At 46.4% G+C, this 21,133-nt stretch overlaps 1 protein-coding gene across 2 annotated transcripts in view; it reads left to right on the top strand.

Moving 5' to 3' along the window:
- The first annotated feature begins 1,022 nt into the window (after nucleotides 1-1,022).
- Nucleotides 1,023-21,133, top strand: part of dicer1 (dicer 1, ribonuclease type III) — a 55,397-nt gene continuing 35,286 nt past the window's right edge. The window contains exons 1-9 of one of the 2 annotated variants that reach the window (XM_061744188.1): nucleotides 1,023-1,188; nucleotides 10,874-10,983; nucleotides 12,487-12,702; nucleotides 13,580-13,778; nucleotides 15,457-15,587; nucleotides 18,573-18,707; nucleotides 18,808-18,968; nucleotides 19,415-19,592; nucleotides 20,682-20,906. In XM_061744188.1, the coding sequence (XP_061600172.1) occupies nucleotides 12,589-12,702; nucleotides 13,580-13,778; nucleotides 15,457-15,587; nucleotides 18,573-18,707; nucleotides 18,808-18,968; nucleotides 19,415-19,592; nucleotides 20,682-20,906 (1,143 nt within the window). In that variant the 5' untranslated portion in view covers nucleotides 1,023-1,188; nucleotides 10,874-10,983; nucleotides 12,487-12,588. The remainder of the gene's footprint in view (nucleotides 1,189-10,873; nucleotides 10,984-12,486; nucleotides 12,703-13,579; nucleotides 13,779-15,456; nucleotides 15,588-18,572; nucleotides 18,708-18,807; nucleotides 18,969-19,414; nucleotides 19,593-20,681; nucleotides 20,907-21,133) is intronic. The other variant, XM_061744189.1, reaches the window with a different exon arrangement.

Genomic DNA, 21,133 nt, shown 5'->3' with positions numbered 1-21,133 from the left:
AATCTATTTTATTTTTAAGAGAAAAAAATACGTGTAATTGAAGTTACACATGTTAATGGGCAAATATGTACTTTTTTAATATAACAGTCAGGTGCAGATGTTGATACAACTATGAGGCTACTTGAATATACAGTATATATATATATATATATATATATATATATATATATATATATATATATATATATATATATATATATATATATATATTTTCGTGAACTTTGTAGAGTTGGTGAGCGATATCTTCGACCTTGCAGAGTATGTGGAAGCAGGACCTGCTGACCCCGAGCATGTAGCATGTAAAGCAGAGGAACTGCTCGAAGTTGTTGGAGTTATTTCTGCACTTTCCCATCTTGACTTGATGTGCAGGGGAACCAATGAGGTGTTTGGAATCCGCCCACTGAGTTTGACGAGTGAAACTGACAGTTTTACATTTACATTTCATGATTCAGCAACACGAAATCATTAATTAAATGTGTCATTAATTAATTAAATGCTGAAATAATAAATATATATTTTTACTTAAAATGAATTGTATTTTAATTAATTAATGACATATTTAATTCTAATTTTAATTAATTAATGACACATTTAATTAATTAATGATATATTTAATTCCCATTTTAATTAATTAATGATGTATTTATTTATTTAATTTTGGCACAAAAAATCCTCCATATATTTCAGGACACAACAATTATATCTAACATTCACAATTACTAAATCTGGAGACAATTAATACATAATTCATATGTAAACTAGATATATTAAAATGTATAATACAAATGTATTATATTTACATAAGTCTTCGTCTTTGAGTGCAAAATACATTTTGAAAACCCCCACATTTTCAAATTGTGCGGCCCTCTCCATACAGTCCTTTTGCAGATGTGGCCCCCGGTTGAATACCCCTGCCTTAGCTGGTTGTGACACGCATGCGCAGTGGCTCCCTCTAACGGGACACGGAGGCCCCGCCCACCCCGTCACGTGACCGGTCTGCGTGATGACGTAGCTCCGTCGGAGGCCCAGGTGGAAGAAGGAAGTTTCCCCCCGTGGTCGATGTTTAACCGGGAATAACGAGCTGTAACCGGGAATAACCGGCCCTGATGGCCGCTAGAACCTGAACCAGCACCGACCTAACGGACCCCACCCGGTACCGACACCCGGAACCCGGAACTGAACCTCCCGGTGAGTTTGAGGCTCCGGTTCTGCTCAGTTAGGGTTAGCCGGGGGAGCTAACAGGCTAACGAGCTGCTCTGGACTCACTGGAGACTTTACCAGAAAACTCAACATTTACCAGAATATCTCACTGGAAAACTCAACATTTACCAGAAAACTCAATATTTACCAGAACATTGGTCTGATTTACCAGAATAAAACTCAACATTTACCAGCATATCTGTCTTATTTCTGGTTAATATGTCTCAGTTTTAGTAAAACAATCTCATTACACTTAAAACAAGAGTCATTACCAGAAAAATAACTCGTTATTCGAGAATTTCCACCTGTTTCAAGTGAATTTTCACTTGAAATAAGTAGAAAAATCTGCCAGTGAGACAAGATTTATCTTCTTATTACAAGCAAAAAAATCTTGTTCCACTGACAGATTTTTCTACTTATTTTAAGTGAAAATTCACTTGAAACAGGTGAAAATTGTTGTTTTTTCCAGTGATGAGACTAAAAATTAGACTTTTTTTCATAAACTTTGTTTATTGATTTTTAATACACAAATTCACAACGATAAAGTTCATGTAAATAACAATAACATAAGATCCAACAAACAAACAATAAAAAACCATAAAAGAACAATAAAAAACAATGTAAAAAACCAGACAAGTCGGCTTGGCCATATTTCACATATTATAGTAAAAACGAGACATTTTAACTAGAAATAGGACAAATATTCTTGTTAAGATGTAGAGTTTTTGCAGTGCAGGTTTGCCAGCCGTCCCTTAAAATATGGAATTGTTACTTAATTGGGAATTAAAAGTTGTGTTCCGTATTGAACCAACATAGTCCAGGAGCCAGAGCCCGACATTTCACCTGTCAGTACCACTCAACGTGACAAAACTTGCTTATAATTATTGAAAATATCCACGTCTGTAGATGATATTCTGGTATAATAACGTTCCTGAGTGGCAGCTGGATCAGAGTTACCACCCCCTTTAGAAAATTACACCTTAGATGCAGCTGCACATCCTGGTTTAGACTAATGTACAGGAAAGCTGTTTAGGGAACTTGCTGATCGTTACGCGAACAGTTGCTGATCGTTACGCGAGCAGTTGCTGATCGTTACGCGAGCAGTTGCTGATCGTTACGCGAGCAGTTGCTGATCGTTACGCGAGCAGTTGCTGATCGTTACGCGAGCAGTTGCTGATCGTTACGCGAGCAGTTGCTGATCGTTACGCGAGCAGTTGCTGATGGTTACGCGAGCAGTTGCTGATGGTTACGCGAGCAGTTGCTGATGGTTACGCGAGCAGTTGCTGATGGTTACGCGAGCAGTTGCTGATGGTTACGCGAGCAGTTGCTGATGGTTACGCGAGCAGTTGCTGATGGTTACGCGAGCAGTTGCTGATGGTTACGCGAGCAGTTGCTGATGGTTACGCGAGCAGTTGCTGATGGTTACGCGAGCAGTTGCTGATGGTTACGCGAGCAGTTGCTGATGGTTACGCGAGCAGTTGCTGATGGTTACGCGAGCAGTTGCTGATGGTTACGCGAGCAGTTGCTGATGGTTACGCGAGCAGTTGCTGATGGTTACGCGAGCAGTTGCTGATGGTTACGCGAGCAGTTGCTGATGGTTACGCGAGCAGTTGCTGATGGTTACGCGAGCAGTTGCTGATGGTTACGCGAGCAGTTGCTGATGGTTACGCGAGCAGTTGCTGATGGTTACGCGAGCAGTTGCTGATGGTTACGCGAGCAGTTGCTGATGGTTACGCGAGCAGTTGCTGATGGTTACGCGAGCAGTTGCTGATGGTTACGCGAGCAGTTGCTGATGGTTACGCGAGCAGTTGCTGATGGTTACGCGAGCAGTTGCTGATGGTTACGCGAGCAGTTGCTGATGGTTACGCGAGCAGTTGCTGATGGTTACGCGAGCAGTTGCTGATGGTTACGCGAGCAGTTGCTGATGGTTACGCGAGCAGTTGCTGATGGTTACGCGAGCAGTTGCTGATGGTTACGCGAGCAGTTGCTGATGGTTACGCGAGCAGTTGCTGATGGTTACGCGAGCAGTTGCTGATGGTTACGCGAGCAGTTGCTGATGGTTACGCGAGCAGTTGCTGATGGTTACGCGAGCAGTTGCTGATGGTTACGCGAGCAGTTGCTGATGGTTACGCGAGCAGTTGCTGATGGTTACGCGAGCAGTTGCTGATGGTTACGCGAGCAGTTGCTGATGGTTACGCGAGCAGTTGCTGATGGTTACGCGAGCAGTTGCTGATGGTTACGCGAGCAGTTGCTGATGGTTACGCGAGCAGTTGCTGATGGTTACGCGAGCAGTTGCTGATGGTTACGCGAGCAGTTGCTGATGGTTACGCGAGCAGTTGCTGATGGTTACGCGAGCAGTTGCTGATGGTTACGCGAGCAGTTGCTGATGGTTACGCGAGCAGTTGCTGATGGTTACGCGAGCAGTTGCTGATGGTTACGCGAGCAGTTGCTGATGGTTACGCGAGCAGTTGCTGATGGTTACGCGAGCAGTTGCTGATGGTTACGCGAGCAGTTGCTGATGGTTACGCGAGCAGTTGCTGATGGTTACGCGAGCAGTTGCTGATGGTTACGCGAGCAGTTGCTGATGGTTACGCGAGCAGTTGCTGATGGTTACGCGAGCAGTTGCTGATGGTTACGCGAGCAGTTGCTGATGGTTACGCGAGCAGTTGCTGATGGTTACGCGAGCAGTTGCTGATGGTTACGCGAGCAGTTGCTGATGGTTACGCGAGCAGTTGCTGATGGTTACGCGAGCAGTTGCTGATGGTTACGCGAGCAGTTGCTGATGGTTACGCGAGCAGTTGCTGATGGTTACGCGAGCAGTTGCTGATGGTTACGCGAGCAGTTGCTGATGGTTACGCGAGCAGTTGCTGATGGTTACGCGAGCAGTTGCTGATGGTTACGCGAGCAGTTGCTGATGGTTACGCGAGCAGTTGCTGATGGTTACGCGAGCAGTTGCTGATGGTTACGCGAGCAGTTGCTGATGGTTACGCGAGCAGTTGCTGATGGTTACGCGAGCAGTTGCTGATGGTTACGCGAGCAGTTGCTGATGGTTACGCGAGCAGTTGCTGATGGTTACGCGAGCAGTTGCTGATGGTTACGCGAGCAGTTGCTGATGGTTACGCGAGCAGTTGCTGATGGTTACGCGAGCAGTTGCTGATGGTTACGCGAGCAGTTGCTGATGGTTACGCGAGCAGTTGCTGATGGTTACGCGAGCAGTTGCTGATGGTTACGCGAGCAGTTGCTGATGGTTACGCGAGCAGTTGCTGATGGTTACGCGAGCAGTTGCTGATGGTTACGCGAGCAGTTGCTGATGGTTACGCGAGCAGTTGCTGATGGTTACGCGAGCAGTTGCTGATGGTTACGCGAGCAGTTGCTGATGGTTACGCGAGCAGTTGCTGATGGTTACGCGAGCAGTTGCTGATGGTTACGCGAGCAGTTGCTGATGGTTACGCGAGCAGTTGCTGATGGTTACGCGAGCAGTTGCTGATGGTTACGCGAGCAGTTGCTGATGGTTACGCGAGCAGTTGCTGATGGTTACGCGAGCAGTTGCTGATGGTTACGCGAGCAGTTGCTGATGGTTACGCGAGCAGTTGCTGATGGTTACGCGAGCAGTTGCTGATGGTTACGCGAGCAGTTGCTGATGGTTACGCGAGCAGTTGCTGATGGTTACGCGAGCAGTTGCTGATGGTTACGCGAGCAGTTGCTGATGGTTACGCGAGCAGTTGCTGATGGTTACGCGAGCAGTTGCTGATGGTTACGCGAGCAGTTGCTGATGGTTACGCGAGCAGTTGCTGATGGTTACGCGAGCAGTTGCTGATGGTTACGCGAGCAGTTGCTGATGGTTACGCGAGCAGTTGCTGATGGTTACGCGAGCAGTTGCTGATGGTTACGCGAGCAGTTGCTGATGGTTACGCGAGCAGTTGCTGATGGTTACGCGAGCAGTTGCTGATGGTTACGCGAGCAGTTGCTGATCGTTGCTGATGGTTACGCGAACAGTTGCTGATCGTTGCTGATGGTTACGCGAACAGTTGCTGATCGTTGCTGATGGTTACGCAAACAGTTGCTGATCGTTGCTGATGGTTACGCAAACAGTTGCTGATCGTTGCTGATGGTTACGCAAACAGTTGCTGATCGTTGCTGATGGTTACGCAAACAGTTGCTGATCGTTGCTGATGGTTACGCAAACAGTTGCTGATCGTTGCTGATGGTTACGCAAACAGTTGCTGATCGTTACTGATCGTTACGCAAACAGTTGCTGATCGTTACGCAAACAGTTGCTGATCGTTACGCGAACAGTTGCTGATCGTTACGCGAACAGTTGCTGATCGTTACGCGAACAGTTGCTGATCGTTACGCGAACAGTTGCTGATCGTTACTGATCGTTACGCAAACAGTTGCTGATCGTTACGCAAACAGTTGCTGATCGTTACGCGAACAGTTGCTGATCGTTACGCGAACAGTTGCTGATCGTTACGCGAACAGTTGCTGATCGTTACTGATGGTTACGCGAGCAGTTGCTGATGGTTACGCGAGCAGTTGCTGATGGTTACGCGAGCAATTGCTGATCGTTACGCGAACGTTACAGCTATTGAGAAAATGCGACTGATTCCGAGGGACCGTTACAGTTAGGGATGCACCGATACCACGTTTTTCCAAAACGAGTACTTGCATTTCAGTACTCACCGATACCGAATACTTACACCGTTACACATAAAGTTGCTTTGAGGTTTTTTTTTTCACATATTGTCTGTACAACATTCCTCTCGGCGACTGGGGCTTTTCACAGGACCGCTTAGCTTAGCTTAGCTTAGCTTCACCGGCGAGTAGTGATGCACAGAAATAAAAATTTGTGGCCGAAACCGAAAATAATAATAAACAGTTGGCCGAATACCGAACAATGGTTCTCAGTTTTTAATTTATTTTACTAATTTTTGACAAAAAACAGCCGAACAACTCTCTCACCCCTGAACAACTCTCTCACCCCCCCAACATCGCTCTCGCCCCCGAACAACTCTCTCGCCCCCGAACATCGCTCTCGCCCCCCAACATCGCTCTCGCCCCCCAGACGGCTCTCTCACCCCCCGAACGGCTCTCTTACCCCCCAGACGGCGCTCTCACCCACAGCGGCGGAGGTGAGAGGCGAAACGGAAGGGAGTGCCCGCTTGCGTGGGGCGCGGCTGCCGGTGGACTCAGGTCTCCACGCTGACCGTACAGAGCTCCGGCTCGTCCCCTCGCCGCGCCGATGCGCCCGGCCTCCACACCAGAGCTCGGAGCCGGGGAAGAGACGGGAAAGACGGGGGGTGGCCTCAGATCAGACGAGACAACCCGCTGAATTTAAAGGGGACCTACCGTAGATGACCATTTAGTAGAGCTGGGTATCATCACTGACCTCCCGATACGATACGATTCTGATACACTAGGTCCCAAGACGATATCGATACGATATCGATATTCTGGTTACAATAAGAGAATAACATGATCCTTCCACGCGCCACGTCCGGCGAGAGAAACCTCACCCTGCCTGGTGAAAAGAAGCAGCCTGCTCACTCCTCAAGTAAGGAGGAGACTTGAGCTCATTGCAGGGCCTCCCGGGGTTGGTAGATGGAGCAATGCCCATGACTGACTTAGGTAGGAGCACTGGGTGATAAAATGGGGGAAAAAAATCGGGATTAAAAAAAAAAAAAAAATTAAATCGATACTTGGATTTATGCATCGATAATCGTTCCTACACATGCATATCGATAAAATATCGATATATCAATATTTTTAACCCACCCCTACCATTTAGTAGCCCGGGCGTTTAATATGCTAAATCCACTTGGACCCCAGGCGTTTATAAGAACCAGGCGGGTATTTGCACCAGGCTACAATTTATTTTTGCAATGAGCAGCACCAGACCATTACTTACAAAGAACATATGAGATCACCATAGTACCACTGGAACTAAAATTGTACACACTGTACACAACACAACACCTCACGACGAGCTCCCGATCACAAACCGTGAGGTCGCAAGAAAATCAAGCGTGTTTGAAATCCTGGTCGCTCCTCGTGAAGGAATCACAGTTGAAGCAGCTGCGACCCGATTTGCCTAATCCTTTCACAGAGAGCATGTGCAATCTCTGATGTTACGTCAAAAACAATTTTTTGTAGTTTAAGTTTTGCAAATTCACATTACAAATCATGTTTTAATAGCAAAAAAAAAGAGCGCAGTTCCACGTACGGTGCGGGTCGCCGCGTACCCTACGCCGTAGGCTCTGCGTTGGTGTAACGCGGAACCATAAATCAGCCTTACGGCGTACCCTACGCCGTAGGCTCTGCGTTGGTGTAACGCGGAACCATAAATCAGCCTTCAGTGTGTGCGCTGTCTGCTCTTCAGAAAACCTCTTTTTTCTCTTCTCATTTTGCTGGGACGCCGGGTTCCTCCGCCGAGACACAACTTTTGCGGTATGCGTTCTTTGTTGTGTCTAAAAATGATTCGCAGTGCACACACCCAATCAGAAACGGTACAGATATTTTGGGATTTTAATATACAAAAAAATAAAATTATAAATAATAAAGGATCCCCATAACCTTTGATCAGGTGGGCAGGATGCAGGTTTGGGTGTGGGAACAGCCCACCCCTGCCCAAAAACCGGCCTCGAGTTCCAGTACACAGACTTCAGGTAAACATGTGCATTTTATATGCATGCAAACATTTTTGGAGCGGAGCGGGGTGCAGTGTTACTGGAGCGCTGAGCGGTTATGGGTGGAGCGTTTTTTTGCGACTTTGAGGGAGGAGCAGAGCGGTGACAACCTTTGTGAGCGAGGAGCGGAAATTCTCGCCGCTCCACTCCGCTCACATGCTCTGATATACAAAGACAGTTTGTCTGTGTAACGGCGACAAGCGGAGCTGATCAGAGCAGTATGAACGATACTAGTGATGCACCGAAATGAAAATTTGTGGCCGAAACCGAAACCGAAAATAATAATAAACACTTGGCCGAATACCGAACATGGTTCTTCGCAGTTTTTCATTTATTTTGCCAATTTTTTCACCATTGCATAAATCAAATAAATGTGATTTAGGCATGTTTTTAAAAGAAAAAAATCTTTTACAAAATTACAAGGTAGAAAACATTTGTTGAATATAAAAAACTGAACATTTTTTTAATTTCCCAGCAGTTCTTAAATATTCCAGCAGACATTATACCAGCAAAGAACAATAACTTAAAATAAATAAATTAGCAAAATACATTTTTTATCATTTCAAATGATAAATCAAACTTGTAGCTGAAAGACTTTGCAGATGTGCCCCCTCTAGATATTTGAGCAGAACATTCATGTCAAACAGCCATTCTTGTTTTATTCTGTGCCACTCTAAAATACTTCCACACTGCTGACATGTTTGCACCACTTCACTCCACGCTCTTCACTGTTTGATTTCCTTATCTAAACGCACCTGTAATAGATTGATTTATGTTGTTTTGGTTCCACCTGCTGGTGAATGTTGGTAAAATTCTTATGTGGTTAGTTTCTGGTTGGCCAACTATTTATGTGGTGTGCAACAGTTACGGAGCGGCCAGTCTATTTCCTTATCCTATTACAACGCTGTTATTAATTGTTCGGTTTTTTTCCCCACTTATTCCACCGAACCCCCGAAAGTGTTTTTTTGCCATTTTCGGCCGAACAATTTCGGTTACAGAACAATCGGTGCATCACTAAACGATACTGTACACAATACAATGCAAATACAGGCTTAGGCTGCGTCCCAATACTCCCCCTCGCCCTCGTTTTCTTCACTAACCCTAACTTTTGCACGTTCCCGTGAAGGTAGTGGTGTCCCAATTCCTCTTTTCACCTGGGGGGAGGGGGCATAACGAGGGTTAGGGGCTGAGAATATCCCCTTCAAATCGAGGGATTTCAGATGCTGACTTCGTCAGCGAGGGGCTATGAAAATTTCCCAGAATGCTTTTGCCGTAGGCTCTGCGTCGATTTGACTCGCCGACCAAAGGCAAACAGGCAGACTCATCTCAGAGAAATAGAGAGAAATAATCCTGTGACTCGTCAGATTTGTTTTGGATGTTTCTGATATAATAGTCTTCAGAAACCACAAAGTAATCCAGCTGTTATCTGGGTAATTTACACACTTTCAGATAAAGTTGCGGAAGATCACGCCAGAATAAAGGGATTTATGGTTCCGCGTTACACCAACGCAGAGCCTACGGCGTAGGTTACGTAATCTACGCCGTAGGGTCTACGTCGATGTACGCGGCGACGCGCGCCGTACGCCGTACCCTACGCCGTAGCTCTGCGTCGATTTAACGCGTACCTAAACTCCGGAGCCGGCAGACAGAAATCTCTAAATTTCGGAGTAAATATCTTAACAGGTGTAGCTACAACTGTTAGATTTCATCTATTAAACCAACATCTTCCTAAATGATTTATTTCAGCCGGCGTGATTCTCAACAGAGCTGCGTCCCAGGAGAGTTTTTCTCCCGGGGCTGACGCAGCAGCTTGACCCGGCGGACACGTCTCTTCTCGGGCTGTGAGCTGCTGCTGCTCCCCGGGGGCGGCGGCTCTTCTCATCTCCGAAAACATCGGAGTTATTTGGATAAACTGAGCCCAGGTTGCGGATCTTAAGGTTACCTTTATGCCTGAAAAAATATTAAAACTTAATAAAGTGGCATATTAACAGCGCTACAGCTGAAATTAAAACAGCCTTTGGCTCTCTGCTTCCTGATCAGGTTAGGGATGAAAACGAGGGGTAGGGGGAGAAATGGGACAGGCACCTGGGCCAAGTGCCCTAGATTTCAAGTGCCCTAAAATATCCCCCTTCTTTTTTAGGGGTTAGGGAAGAAAAGAAGGGCGAGTGGAGAAAAGAAGGGCGAGGGAAGTCGAATTGGGATTGGCCCTTATTACCAGGTTATTACCGGTAGTCGCCCGGGCGTTTAATTGAACCGGCGTTTATTATGCCAAATGGGCTCGGACCCCGGCGGCTATTAGAGCACAGGCGCGTATTTGCGCGCGGGAGACTATTTGGTCATCTACGGTATTCTGAAAACCAGGTTTTTTCTTGCTTTAACATATATAAAGTGGTCTCCCCTCAGCCTGCCAACTCAGAGAACTTAGGTTAGGACAGTCCAATAGAAAATAAACACATGGAATTAATTTTGTTGCTGACGCTCGCTCGCATCGCATGAAGTTATGACACGGTGTAACTAACATTTTTTCGTAGAGGTGTATCGCGTCATTCAGGCAGCCAATCAGCACAGAGCCTCATTACCATAGCCCCGCCCACTCAGAATCCTGCATAGATAATGAGGTTAGAGAATGGGAAGGTAAAGAAATGGTTTAGAGGCTGAATTTCTAATTTATTTAGCAAAAACAATCAAAAGCTTGTTTTTAAGATATTCAAGGCCTGTTTAAAATAGGGATTAGATATAATAATAGGTCCCTTTAAGCACATGACTAAGCAGAGGAAAATAAACTAACAAGGATTCCCTCAGTAGCGGCGAGCGAAGAGCCCAGCGCCGAATCCCCATCCGAGCGGCGGGCGTGGGAAATGTGGCGTAAAGTGGTATCGGTGGCAATTTTACGAGTATGAGTAGTTGCCCGGTATCGAACCGATACTGTGTGTGTGTGTGTGTGTGTGTGTGTGTGTGTGCTAACTGTCCTCTGCTTTTGTCTTCAGCTTCTAAGTTTCTACCTTCATGAGCAGAAACAGCAGCGTTTGAGTCTGACGTTACAATGAAACCCAGATTAACGGCTTCCTGCTTCTCCTCCAAACCCCTCTAATTACTGGTAGGTACCTGACCTTCACCTGACCCCTGACCCCCACCTGACCAGGAAGTCGGCCATTTTGAATGAATCGTGTAATTTTGGCGCAATTTATGCCATTTCTTCGGCCGTTGATGCGGCCTGAACCGTAACGTGAACCCAGGTGTGTTATACATCAAAATGTGCGTCTCCATCCTGCGACGACGTGCATTACTTTACTTTTCTCTTTCAAAAGCGTTACCGTGGCGATGCTAGACGCCAAAAAGCGCACCCCCCCCTTCATCTGATTGGTCCATATTTGATCATTCCTACTTTCTGCCATAACTTTTGAATGATTTGACATAAAGACTCGTGGGTGGTGTCATCAGACTCGGTTTTGAGTCTTTGACTTTTATTGGTGTAAATTGCACGTGCAAGGGCCCGTTCATCGCTGCTTGCAGCTTTAATTTTAGTTGTAGTGTATTTTAGTTGTAGTATTGTAGTGTATTTTAGTTGTAGTATTGTAGTTGTAGTATTGTAGTGTATTTTAGTTGTAGTATTATAGTTGTAGTAATTTAGTTGTAGTATTTTAGTTGTAGTATTGTAGTTGTAGTAATTTAGTTGTAGTATTGTAGTTGTAGTATTGTAGTGTATTTTAGTTGTAGTATTGTAGTGTATTTTAGTTGTAGTAATTTAGTTGTAGTATTGTAGTGTATTTTAGTTGTAGTATTGTAGTGTATTTTAGTTGTAGTAATTTAGTTGTAGTATTGTAGTGTATTTTAGTTGTAGTAATTTAGTTGTAGTATTGTAGTGTATTTTAGTTGTAGTAATTTAGTTGTAGTATTGTAGTTGTAGTATTGTAGTGTATTTTAGTTGTAGTATTGTAGTGTATTTTAGTTGTAGTAATTTAGTTGTAGTATTGTAGTGTATTTTAGTTGTAGTATTGTAGTGTATTTTAGTTGTAGTATTTTAGTTGTAGTATTGTAGTGTATTTTAGTTGTAGTATTGTAGTGTATTTTAGTTGTAGTAATTTAGTTGTAGTATTGTAGTGTATTTTAGTTGTAGTATTTTAGTTGTAGTATTGTAGTGTATTTTAGTTGTAGTATTTTAGTTGTAGTATTGTAGTGTATTTTAGTTGTAGTAATTTAGTTGTAGTATTGTAGTGTATTTTAGTTGTAGTAATTTAGTTGTAGTATTGTAGTGTATTTTAGTTGTAGTATTGTAGTGTATTTTAGTTGTAGTATTGTAGTGTATTTTAGTTGTAGTAATTTAGTTGTAGTATTGTAGTGTATTTTAGTTGTAGTAATTTAGTTGTAGTAATTTAGTTGTAGTATTGTAGTGTGTTTTAGTTGTAGTATTGTAGTGTATTTTAGTTGTAGTATTTTAATTGTAGTATTTTAGTTGTAGTATTGTAGTGTATTTTAGTTGTAGTATTGTAGTGTATTTTAGTTGTAGTATTTTAATTGTAGTATTTTAGTTGTAGTATTGTAGTGTATTGTTGATGTCGGTCCGGAGGTTCTGACCTCCACCTCTCCTCTCCTCCTCCAGTGAATCAGGAACCATGATGGAGTGATTTAGGTGGAGGCCAGAGGCCCTTCACCCCTTCACCTCCTCCTCCTTCACCCCTTCACCTCCTCCTCCTCCACCAACATGGCGGGTCTGCAGCTCATCACTCCCGCCACGTCTCCCATGGGGCCGTTCTTCGGCCTGCCGTGGCAGCAGGAGGCCATCCACGACAACATCTACACCCCCCGCAAATATCAGGTAAACCTCCACCCGTTCATCCACGACAACATCTACACCCCCCGCAAATATCAGGTAAACCTCCACCCATTCATCCATCCATTCATCCATCCATCCATCCACGACAACATCTACACCCCCCGCAAATATCAGGTAAACCTCCACCCATCCATCCACGACAACATCTACACCCCCCGCAAATATCAGGTAAACCTCCACCCATTCATCCATTTATCCACGACAACATCTACACCCCCCGCAAATATCAGGTAAACCTCCACCCATCCACCCATCCATCCATCCATCCATCCATCCATCATCCATCCATCATCCATCCACTACCGCAGGCAGGTGGAAGCAGCAACGGGATGACCGGGGATGGGGGGGGACCGGGACTGCAGGCCAGAACGCAGCTCCCGAGGCTCCGGCCTGCAAACATGCACAAAAGAGAAAAAAGGGGGGCCGGCACAAGAAGCTACAGGAACGATGGACAAAAACGATAGCTATGAGATATTTATAATAAATAAAAATAGAGAAGAGAGGAAGGGAAGAGGAGAGGAGAAGAAGGGTGAGAGGCACCGCCCAGCGGATCATGTCCCCCCTGCAGCATAAGCCTATAGCAGCATATCTACCACCAAGCTATATTTGAGACTAACTATTATAGTCTTGTTCTATAGCTGCAACTATGACTACTGACTCTAACACACTAGAGTTTACACTACCTAGAGATTTACCAACACCAGCTAGAGGTTTACTAAACACTAACTATAGGCTTTACTAAACACTAACTATTCTAGTCTTGTTCTATAGCTGCAACTATGACTACTGACTCTAACACACTAGTTGATCATGTGACTCTGGCTCCGCCCCCTCCTGATCATATGACTCTGGTCTGCAGGTAGAACTTCTGGAAGCAGCTCTGGACCGGAACACCATCGTGTGTCTGAACACGGGTTCGGGGAAAACCTTCATCGCCGTGCTGCTCACCAAGGAGCTGTCCCACCAGATCAGGAGGGGGGACCGGGTCAGGGACCAGGGCCAGCCCCAGGACCAGGACCTGGAACAGGCCCGGAGGACCGTCTTCCTGGTCAACACAGGTGAGTGCTGCAGGTTCTGAAGGTTCTGGTATCGGTATCGGGGCCGATACTGCTCTCATATACTCGTACTCGCAAACATTCTCCGATACCTCTTCAGTGTTGTTGTAGTTACTGGTAAGCGTCTCTAGGGGGAGATGTTGAGCCGCCCTGCGGCTCCCCGGATGAGGGAACAGCAGCCGCCGAGCCGCCGCTGCTCAGCTAGCTGTTCGGGTTAGCCGCTAGTCGGCTAAGCTTAGCGTGGTGATGAGAAGAGAATGATACATGAGTGTGACTGGCAACGCCGTTTCAGGCAAGATAGCATCAATTAATGCTAGCGGGACGTCAGCAGTGTGGACAAATTTTAGACAGACTGCTAGCTACGTGCTGCTAAGCTACGTGCTGCTAAGGTGTAATACGTCGTTTAATACCAGCAACTTGATAACATATCTCAAGAAGCATCATAAAGAGTTTGCTAATGCTACTGCAAGACCACAACAGCAACATTAGCTCAGGTTCTGCAAAAGCGACAGACAAGAGACGTTAACCCACGGACCGTGTTGGGACTCAGCGGGCTGTCATCGCGGCTCCCAGCGCCACCGGGCCGCGGAGGAAAGCCTAGCCGGCTGAGTTTTGTTTAAAATAGTTATTCTACTCCTTTTATTTTTTTTTTATTTATCTGTTGCAAATAAAACCTTCCAATTCATTGCATTTTTCATTGCATTTTTAGCCTGTTTATTTTTGTGGTAGAAGTATCGGATCTGTACTCGGTATCGGCAAGTACTCTACCGGTAATTAAAATACTCGTACTCGGAGTGAAAACAATGGTATCGGGGCATCCCTATTCTAAAGGTCCTGAAGGTTCTGGTCCTGAATAGGGGTGGGTATTGGGAAGGACCTCACGATACGATACGCATCACGATACTTGAGCCACGATACGATACAAATTGCGATATCCCGATTATGCGATATATCCCGATATTCTACATAGTTCACCGAAAAATTTAAAAATGCATTACACATCTTAAAATCCAAGTTGTACATCAGATGATAGTGATAATGCATTGGACAGACTGAGTCAAAACAATGTAATTCAAACTTTCCATTTTAATTATGCAACATATTTGCATGAAAAAACACACTGAAACACAATAAAAAGTGCAGTGTGCATTATTCTTAGATACAAAATACTCAAAATAAAATGCAGTGTCTCACCCACACTGAAATCACAAAATAAAGTGCAGCTAGGGGTGGGCAAAAATATTGATACGGCAATATATCGCGATACATACATTGAATATCGATATCGTATCGGGAGACTATGTATCGCATATCAATATTTTTGCCCACCCCTACTCCTGAAGGTTCTGGTTCTGAAGGTTCTGAAGGTTCTGGTCCTGAAGGTTCTGGTCCTGAAGGTTCTGAAGGTTCTGAAGGTTCTGGTCCTGAAGGTTCTGGTCCTGAAGGTTCTGGTCCTGAAGGTTCTGGTCCTGAAGGTTCTGAAGGTTCTGGTCCTGAAGGTTCTGGTCCTGAAGGTTCTGCAGGTTCTGGTCCTGAAGGTTCTGGTCCTGAAGGTTCTGAAGGTTCTGGTCCTGAAGGTTCTGGTCCTGAAGGTTCTGCAGGTTCTGGTCCTGAAGGTTCTGGTCCTGAAGGTTCTGCAGGTTCTGGTTCTGAAGGTTGTGTCCGTCTGTCCTCTCCTCAGCCTCGTCCGTCAGCCAGCAGGCCGCCGCCGTCAGGACTCACTCGGACCTGCAGGTGGGAGAGTACCAGACCTGGGAGGAGACGCAGGCATGGACCGACCAGCGCTGGAGCCGGGAGGTCAGAGGTCACCAGGTCAGAGACGCAGAGGTCACAGGGGTCATAGAGGTCACGCAGAGGTCATAGAGGTCACATAGAGGTCATAGAGGTCACATAGAGGTCATGCAGAGGTCATAGCTTCTCTTCCGGCTCTCCTTCTCTTCCGGCTCTCACCGAAGGCGGACGCTTTTCTGCTCCTCCCCCTCTCTATCTGTCCTGCTGCTGCTTTTTGTCCTGTCTCGTCTTCAGAGTCTCTCCTTTTCACTCCTCCGAAACTCTACAATCATGGAATTGATTAACTGGTCACAATCTACCACATTTTTGTGACGAGAAGTCAGGGGGTAAGGGAGCCCTCCTGCCCCAATGGGACATTTTTTGCCGGATACACAATGGATTCCTGGAAACATTGGAAGCCGTTGTGTCTGGTGATCCTGTCTGTCGAGGACGTTGAAGATGCTTCATAATTGGATTTATGATAGGATGATTTCTCCTAATTGGAGTGGAGGGATTCCTAGTCTATCGACAAAGGCGTAAGTCGGTGACAGCTGTTCTGGCTCTTTCAGAGCTGCCGGACGCGGCTGAAGGGATCAGCGCTGCGACTAACACTCTGACTTTAACGCTGGGGGAGCAAGGCCACAAGCTGGATGCAGGCTTTTGCAGGCTAGCGGCGGTCTTCGAGCTCATTGGCAAGATGGAAAAGAACATGGAGAAGTTGGAAGCTCGGCTTGGCGGGGATTGATCACAAATTCGTCTGTTTGAAGTCGCCATTGAGGAACCAGAGACTTAAGGCAGATGGAAAATTACTGCTCTGCCTGTTCTTTTCAATAAAATTGTTGATTCTATAATTTGGCCTTGACAGAGCGGTTTGGCTGATCGCTGTAGTCACAATCTCCCTGGTGGAATGTAAACAAGGTGACTCTGCCCCGGAATAACCCTTCCCTCTCCCAGGAACATCTGTGGACCTGTTTTCAGAACTGACCAAGCCGTCTGATAACATCAAGGACATTGGCTGAAGAGCAGCTCTGAACGTGTTCATGGACTCACCGCTACACATACACTTGCTGATAACCACACCTCCCTATTTTCAACGCCTTCCTGCCTATAAGTCTTGTGAAGTTGATGTAAATTTGTCATGTGCTTTCTGTGCTCAGGTGTTTTTTTGCACTTTCTCACTGTGTACTTATACACAGTGAGAAGATGCCTTTTTTCCCTCCCCCACCCCCAACGTCACCGTTTCTCTGCTTTGTTCCGATTTCGGGTCGCTGCTCGTTGTGGTCGACCGGCCGGCAGCTGAGCAAATTTACTGTACTTGTATTGCGGCTTAGTTGTCCTGAATTGCCCCTCGGGGATGAATAAAGTTTCTCTGAATCTGATAGAGGTCACTAGGGCTGTTCGATTAATCGATTTTAAATCGTAATCGCGATTATGTAATTAGAACGATGTTAAAACGTGAAACTCGCAAAATCGATTTTTCACTTTTTTTTTTTTTTTTTTTTTTTTTTTTTTTTTTACCTTGTCTGCACACATATTAATGATTGATACCATATTAATGATTGATGGAAATACCTCTCAATACCTGCGACAAGTGCCCCATGGGAGAGGCTCTTTAGTGTAGGAGGGGGCGTTGGAACCATGGTGATATACTAACATGGGAGAGGCTCTTCAGTGTAGGAGGGGGCGTTGTAACCATGGTGATATACTAACATGCCACCGGTAGACCTGCTCGTGTTCTTTGCAAAAAACTTGCAAATGTGAATATCAAATGTAATGAGTGACATTCCACACCTCTACCTCCTTCATGGGTTGCATTATTATTTAGCATGCAAAGACCCAGTTTAGTTTAATTACAAAATGTCTTGTTTTATTTAATTGGAAATATAACTTACTGTATGTTTGCATGTGCTGATTTGCTGATTTTTTTTTTTCAGGGATAAAACTTTATATTTTATTATATTTTTTAAAACTTTTTTTCAACTTATTTTACAGAGTTTTGCACTTTATTCATTCATTTTTGGTTTAATAAGAGCAAAGTTTGCACTTAAAGCCTAATGGGGCAAATGTTCAATAAAAAAACTGCATATTTGAAATAATTTCTTTGCCTTTTGTCAATTCACAAAATAATCGTAATCGGATTTTGAGAGGAAAAAAAATCGAGATTTTATTTTTGGACAAAATCGAACAGCCCTAGAGGTCACGCAGAAGTCACACCAGGTCAGAGACGCAGAGGTCACAGAGGCCACATAGAGATCACTCAGTACGTTCACATGCAGCGATTCAACCTGGTTGCAGATCGGTTGCAGACATCGATCCGACTTTTAAACTGCATGTGAACACCTCAACCAGGTCAAGCCGGATTCATCAACCAGTTTGGAGCACCTAGATAAGCCAGTCGCAACCAGGTTGTTAATGCCATGTATACGGGGACATAGATATCACAGTCTGCGCATGCTCGAGAATCTCCCCCGGGTGGGGTTTTCCCCCTGGGGAGGGGATTCACCCGGAAGTGAAAGGAGACGGCGCGTGCTCAGTAGTTGAAAAGGAGGCGGCGCGTGTTTACCCATTCTTTAATTCTTCAAAACATGTCTACAGGAAGAACTCATTTTTGGTCCGACAAGGAGATGCGTTTTCTGCTACGGCAGATGCAAGAGTTAAACATCATCTTTCTTTCTTGTTGTTGGTAAGCGGAGGTCAACCGGAAGTGGCTCTTTGTTGAAATGGTTACCTCGGGTACAGTGCCACCTAGCGTCACGGAGTCAGCCATGCTCTGGTTATAGTGGCTTATTCAATCTGATTCAGTCTGATCTCAGAACAGCATGTGTAATCAGACAAGTGATCCAATCTTCTGCATGTCATTATGTGATAAGATCTGCAACCAGGTTGAATCGCTGCATGTGAACGTACTGACAGTCACGCAGAGGTCACAGAGGTCACATAGAGCTCAGTCACGCAGAGGTCACGCAGAGGTCACATAGATCCATGGATCAGCTGTTGTTGTTGTTGTTTACTTGTTCTGTGTTCCAGGTCCTGGTCATGACCTGCCACGTCTTCCTGCACCTGCTAAGGAGAAACATCTTCCCTCTGTCCTGGATCAACCTGCTGGTGCTGGACGACTGTCACCTGGCCGTCACCGCCCACCCCTACGGTGACATCATGCAGGTGAGCCCCACCCGGAGCAGGCCGTGTGTGTGTGTGTGTGTTTTCAGCTGTTCCAGGACTGTCCCGCCCCCCCAGGACTCACATGTGTGTTTATGTTTAGCTGTTCCAGGACTGCCCCGCTCCCCCCCGGGTCCTGGGTCTCACCGCCTCCATCCTCAACGGGAAGTGTGACCCGTCAGAACTGGAGCAGAAGATCCAGAACCTGGAGAGGATCCTGCAGAGCAGCGCGGAGACGGCCACGGACCTGGTGGTGCTGGACAGGTACGACCCCACCCCCCCACCTGGTGGTGCTGGACAGGTACGCCCCCCCACCCTGGTGGTCCTGGACATTACGCCGTATTGGGGAGGTCAACGATAGCAAGGTTAGCTGGACTGATGTCAGTGCAGCAGATCCAGAATGTGTCCCTTGTTGTGTGTTGGGAGGTTGACGTGTTGTTGATACAAGGCAGTTCAGGAGTGATGCAGTCGGTTTAAGCGTCTGTTACAACACCAGCGGTCTCCAGTTGTCTTCAGCACTGGCGGCTGGTCAGTAGAGGGCGCTAGCTGGTCAGTAGAGGGCGCTAGCTGGTCAGTAGAGGGTGCTAGCTACCCTGGTATTCCAGGGTACCACCACCACCGTTACACCCCTTTAGGAGGGGGGACAGCTGGACCAGCCGAGCTCACCCACCCCCTCCTCTCCTTACCTCGGTGTCCCCCCTGTCCTCCAGGTATGCGTCCCAGCCCAGGGAGGTGGTCCTGGACTGCGGGCCCTACGTGGACCAGAGCGGGCTGCTGTCCCGCCTGCAGGCCGAGCTGGACGAGGCCCTGCTGTTCCTGAACGACTGCAACGTGTCGGTGGGGGGGGACAACCGGGACAGCCGGGACCCCACCTTCATCTCCAAGCAGGTGAGACACACCTGAGACAGGTACCCTCCCCCCAAACCTGAGCCAGGGTCTTGAGTTCTCTAGTCACAGCTTATGCAGATGATACTCAGATCTACGTTGAACTCTCACGATTAGGATCCTTTTTTTAATTTTGTAATCTACATTTTAGTTTGGTTTTTATTACTCAATAATAATAGTGCATTATATATTTAATTATCGTTATTGTCACATGACCAGCATTTTCGTTGCGTCTCGTTTTCCTCAGGTGGTAAAGGTTCATTGACGACGATATTTAGGGAGCTTTCACACCTGTCCCGTTTGGAGCAGTTGTTCTGAAACAGGGAGCGTTTCCCCCTAAAGATCGGTTTGTTTGGTTTATGTGAACACAGCAATCGCGCTCGGCTGCAGCTCAAAAGAAGCGAGCTGAGATCCTAGGACAGGTGGTCTCGGGCAGGTGCCGCTGAGCTCGCCCGCAGAGCGGTCCGCTCTTGCGCCGCGGTAGCACATACACAATGAATGGGATCAACGGCGGCGGTCGCCGCTTTACGCCCTCTCTGTGACAGGAGTTATAACCATTGTTGTTTATCCCGGGGGACGGAAGAGGAAACTCCTTCTGCGCTCATTTCTGACCAATGAAAGAACAGCTGGTTCACGACATTTAACAGCTTTGAACCGCTACAGATGGTTGTGAACACAAACCCCACAAACGAGAAATGAAACAACCGTATCGATTTAGCCCCTGAATCGGAACAAAACAAACGGGCCAGGGGTCTGAAAGCACCTCAGTCATAATTTAATTTCCCCCTCCGGAGCCGACTGGTTTTAGAAAGTCTTCCAGGTTCCAGCAGAACCTCTTTCTGGACCAGATCCTCCTCTGGTCCCCCCTGACCCTGGTCTCTGTTCCAGATCCTGGGGGACTGCCGGGCCGTCCTCCTGGTCCTGGTCCTGGTCTGACCCTGGTTCTTGTGTTCCAGATCCTGGGGGACTGCCGGGCCGTCCTCCTGGTCCTGGTTCCCCCTGACCCCTGACCCTGGTTCTTCTGTTCCAGATCCTGGGGGACTGCCGGGCCGTCCTCCTGGTCCTGGTCTGACCCTGGTTCTTGTGTTTTAGATCCTGGGGGACTGCCGGGCCGTGCTCCTGGTCCTGGGTCCCTGGTGTGCCGACAAGGCGGCCGGCATCATGGTGCGGGAGCTGCAGAAACACATCAAGCACGAGGCGGAGGATTTGAGCCGGAGGTTCCTGCTGCTGACCGACACCACGCTCAGGAAGGTGCACGCGCTCTGTGAGGAGCATTTCTCCCCCGCCGCGCTGGACCTGCGCTTCGTCACGCCCAAGGTGAATCTGAACTCAAATCTTTATTATTTATTAATATTATTTCTCACTACAGCATGTTTGTGCACCAAGTAATACAAGTTTGTGCAAAGAATATTGGTTTTATAATTTAAGAAAAAGCAAAAAGAAAACAAATAAAATCAACAAAATAGGAAATAAAAAAATAAATTAAAGCCGCAAGCAGCGATGAACGGGCCCTCGCACTCACGTCCACCGCCCCCCATGAGCAT

Source organism: Cololabis saira, chromosome 16, assembly GCF_033807715.1.
Source record: "Cololabis saira isolate AMF1-May2022 chromosome 16, fColSai1.1, whole genome shotgun sequence".
Taxonomy (NCBI): Eukaryota; Metazoa; Chordata; class Actinopteri; order Beloniformes; family Belonidae; genus Cololabis; species Cololabis saira.
This window is presented reverse-complemented; position numbering and strand designations above follow the sequence as displayed.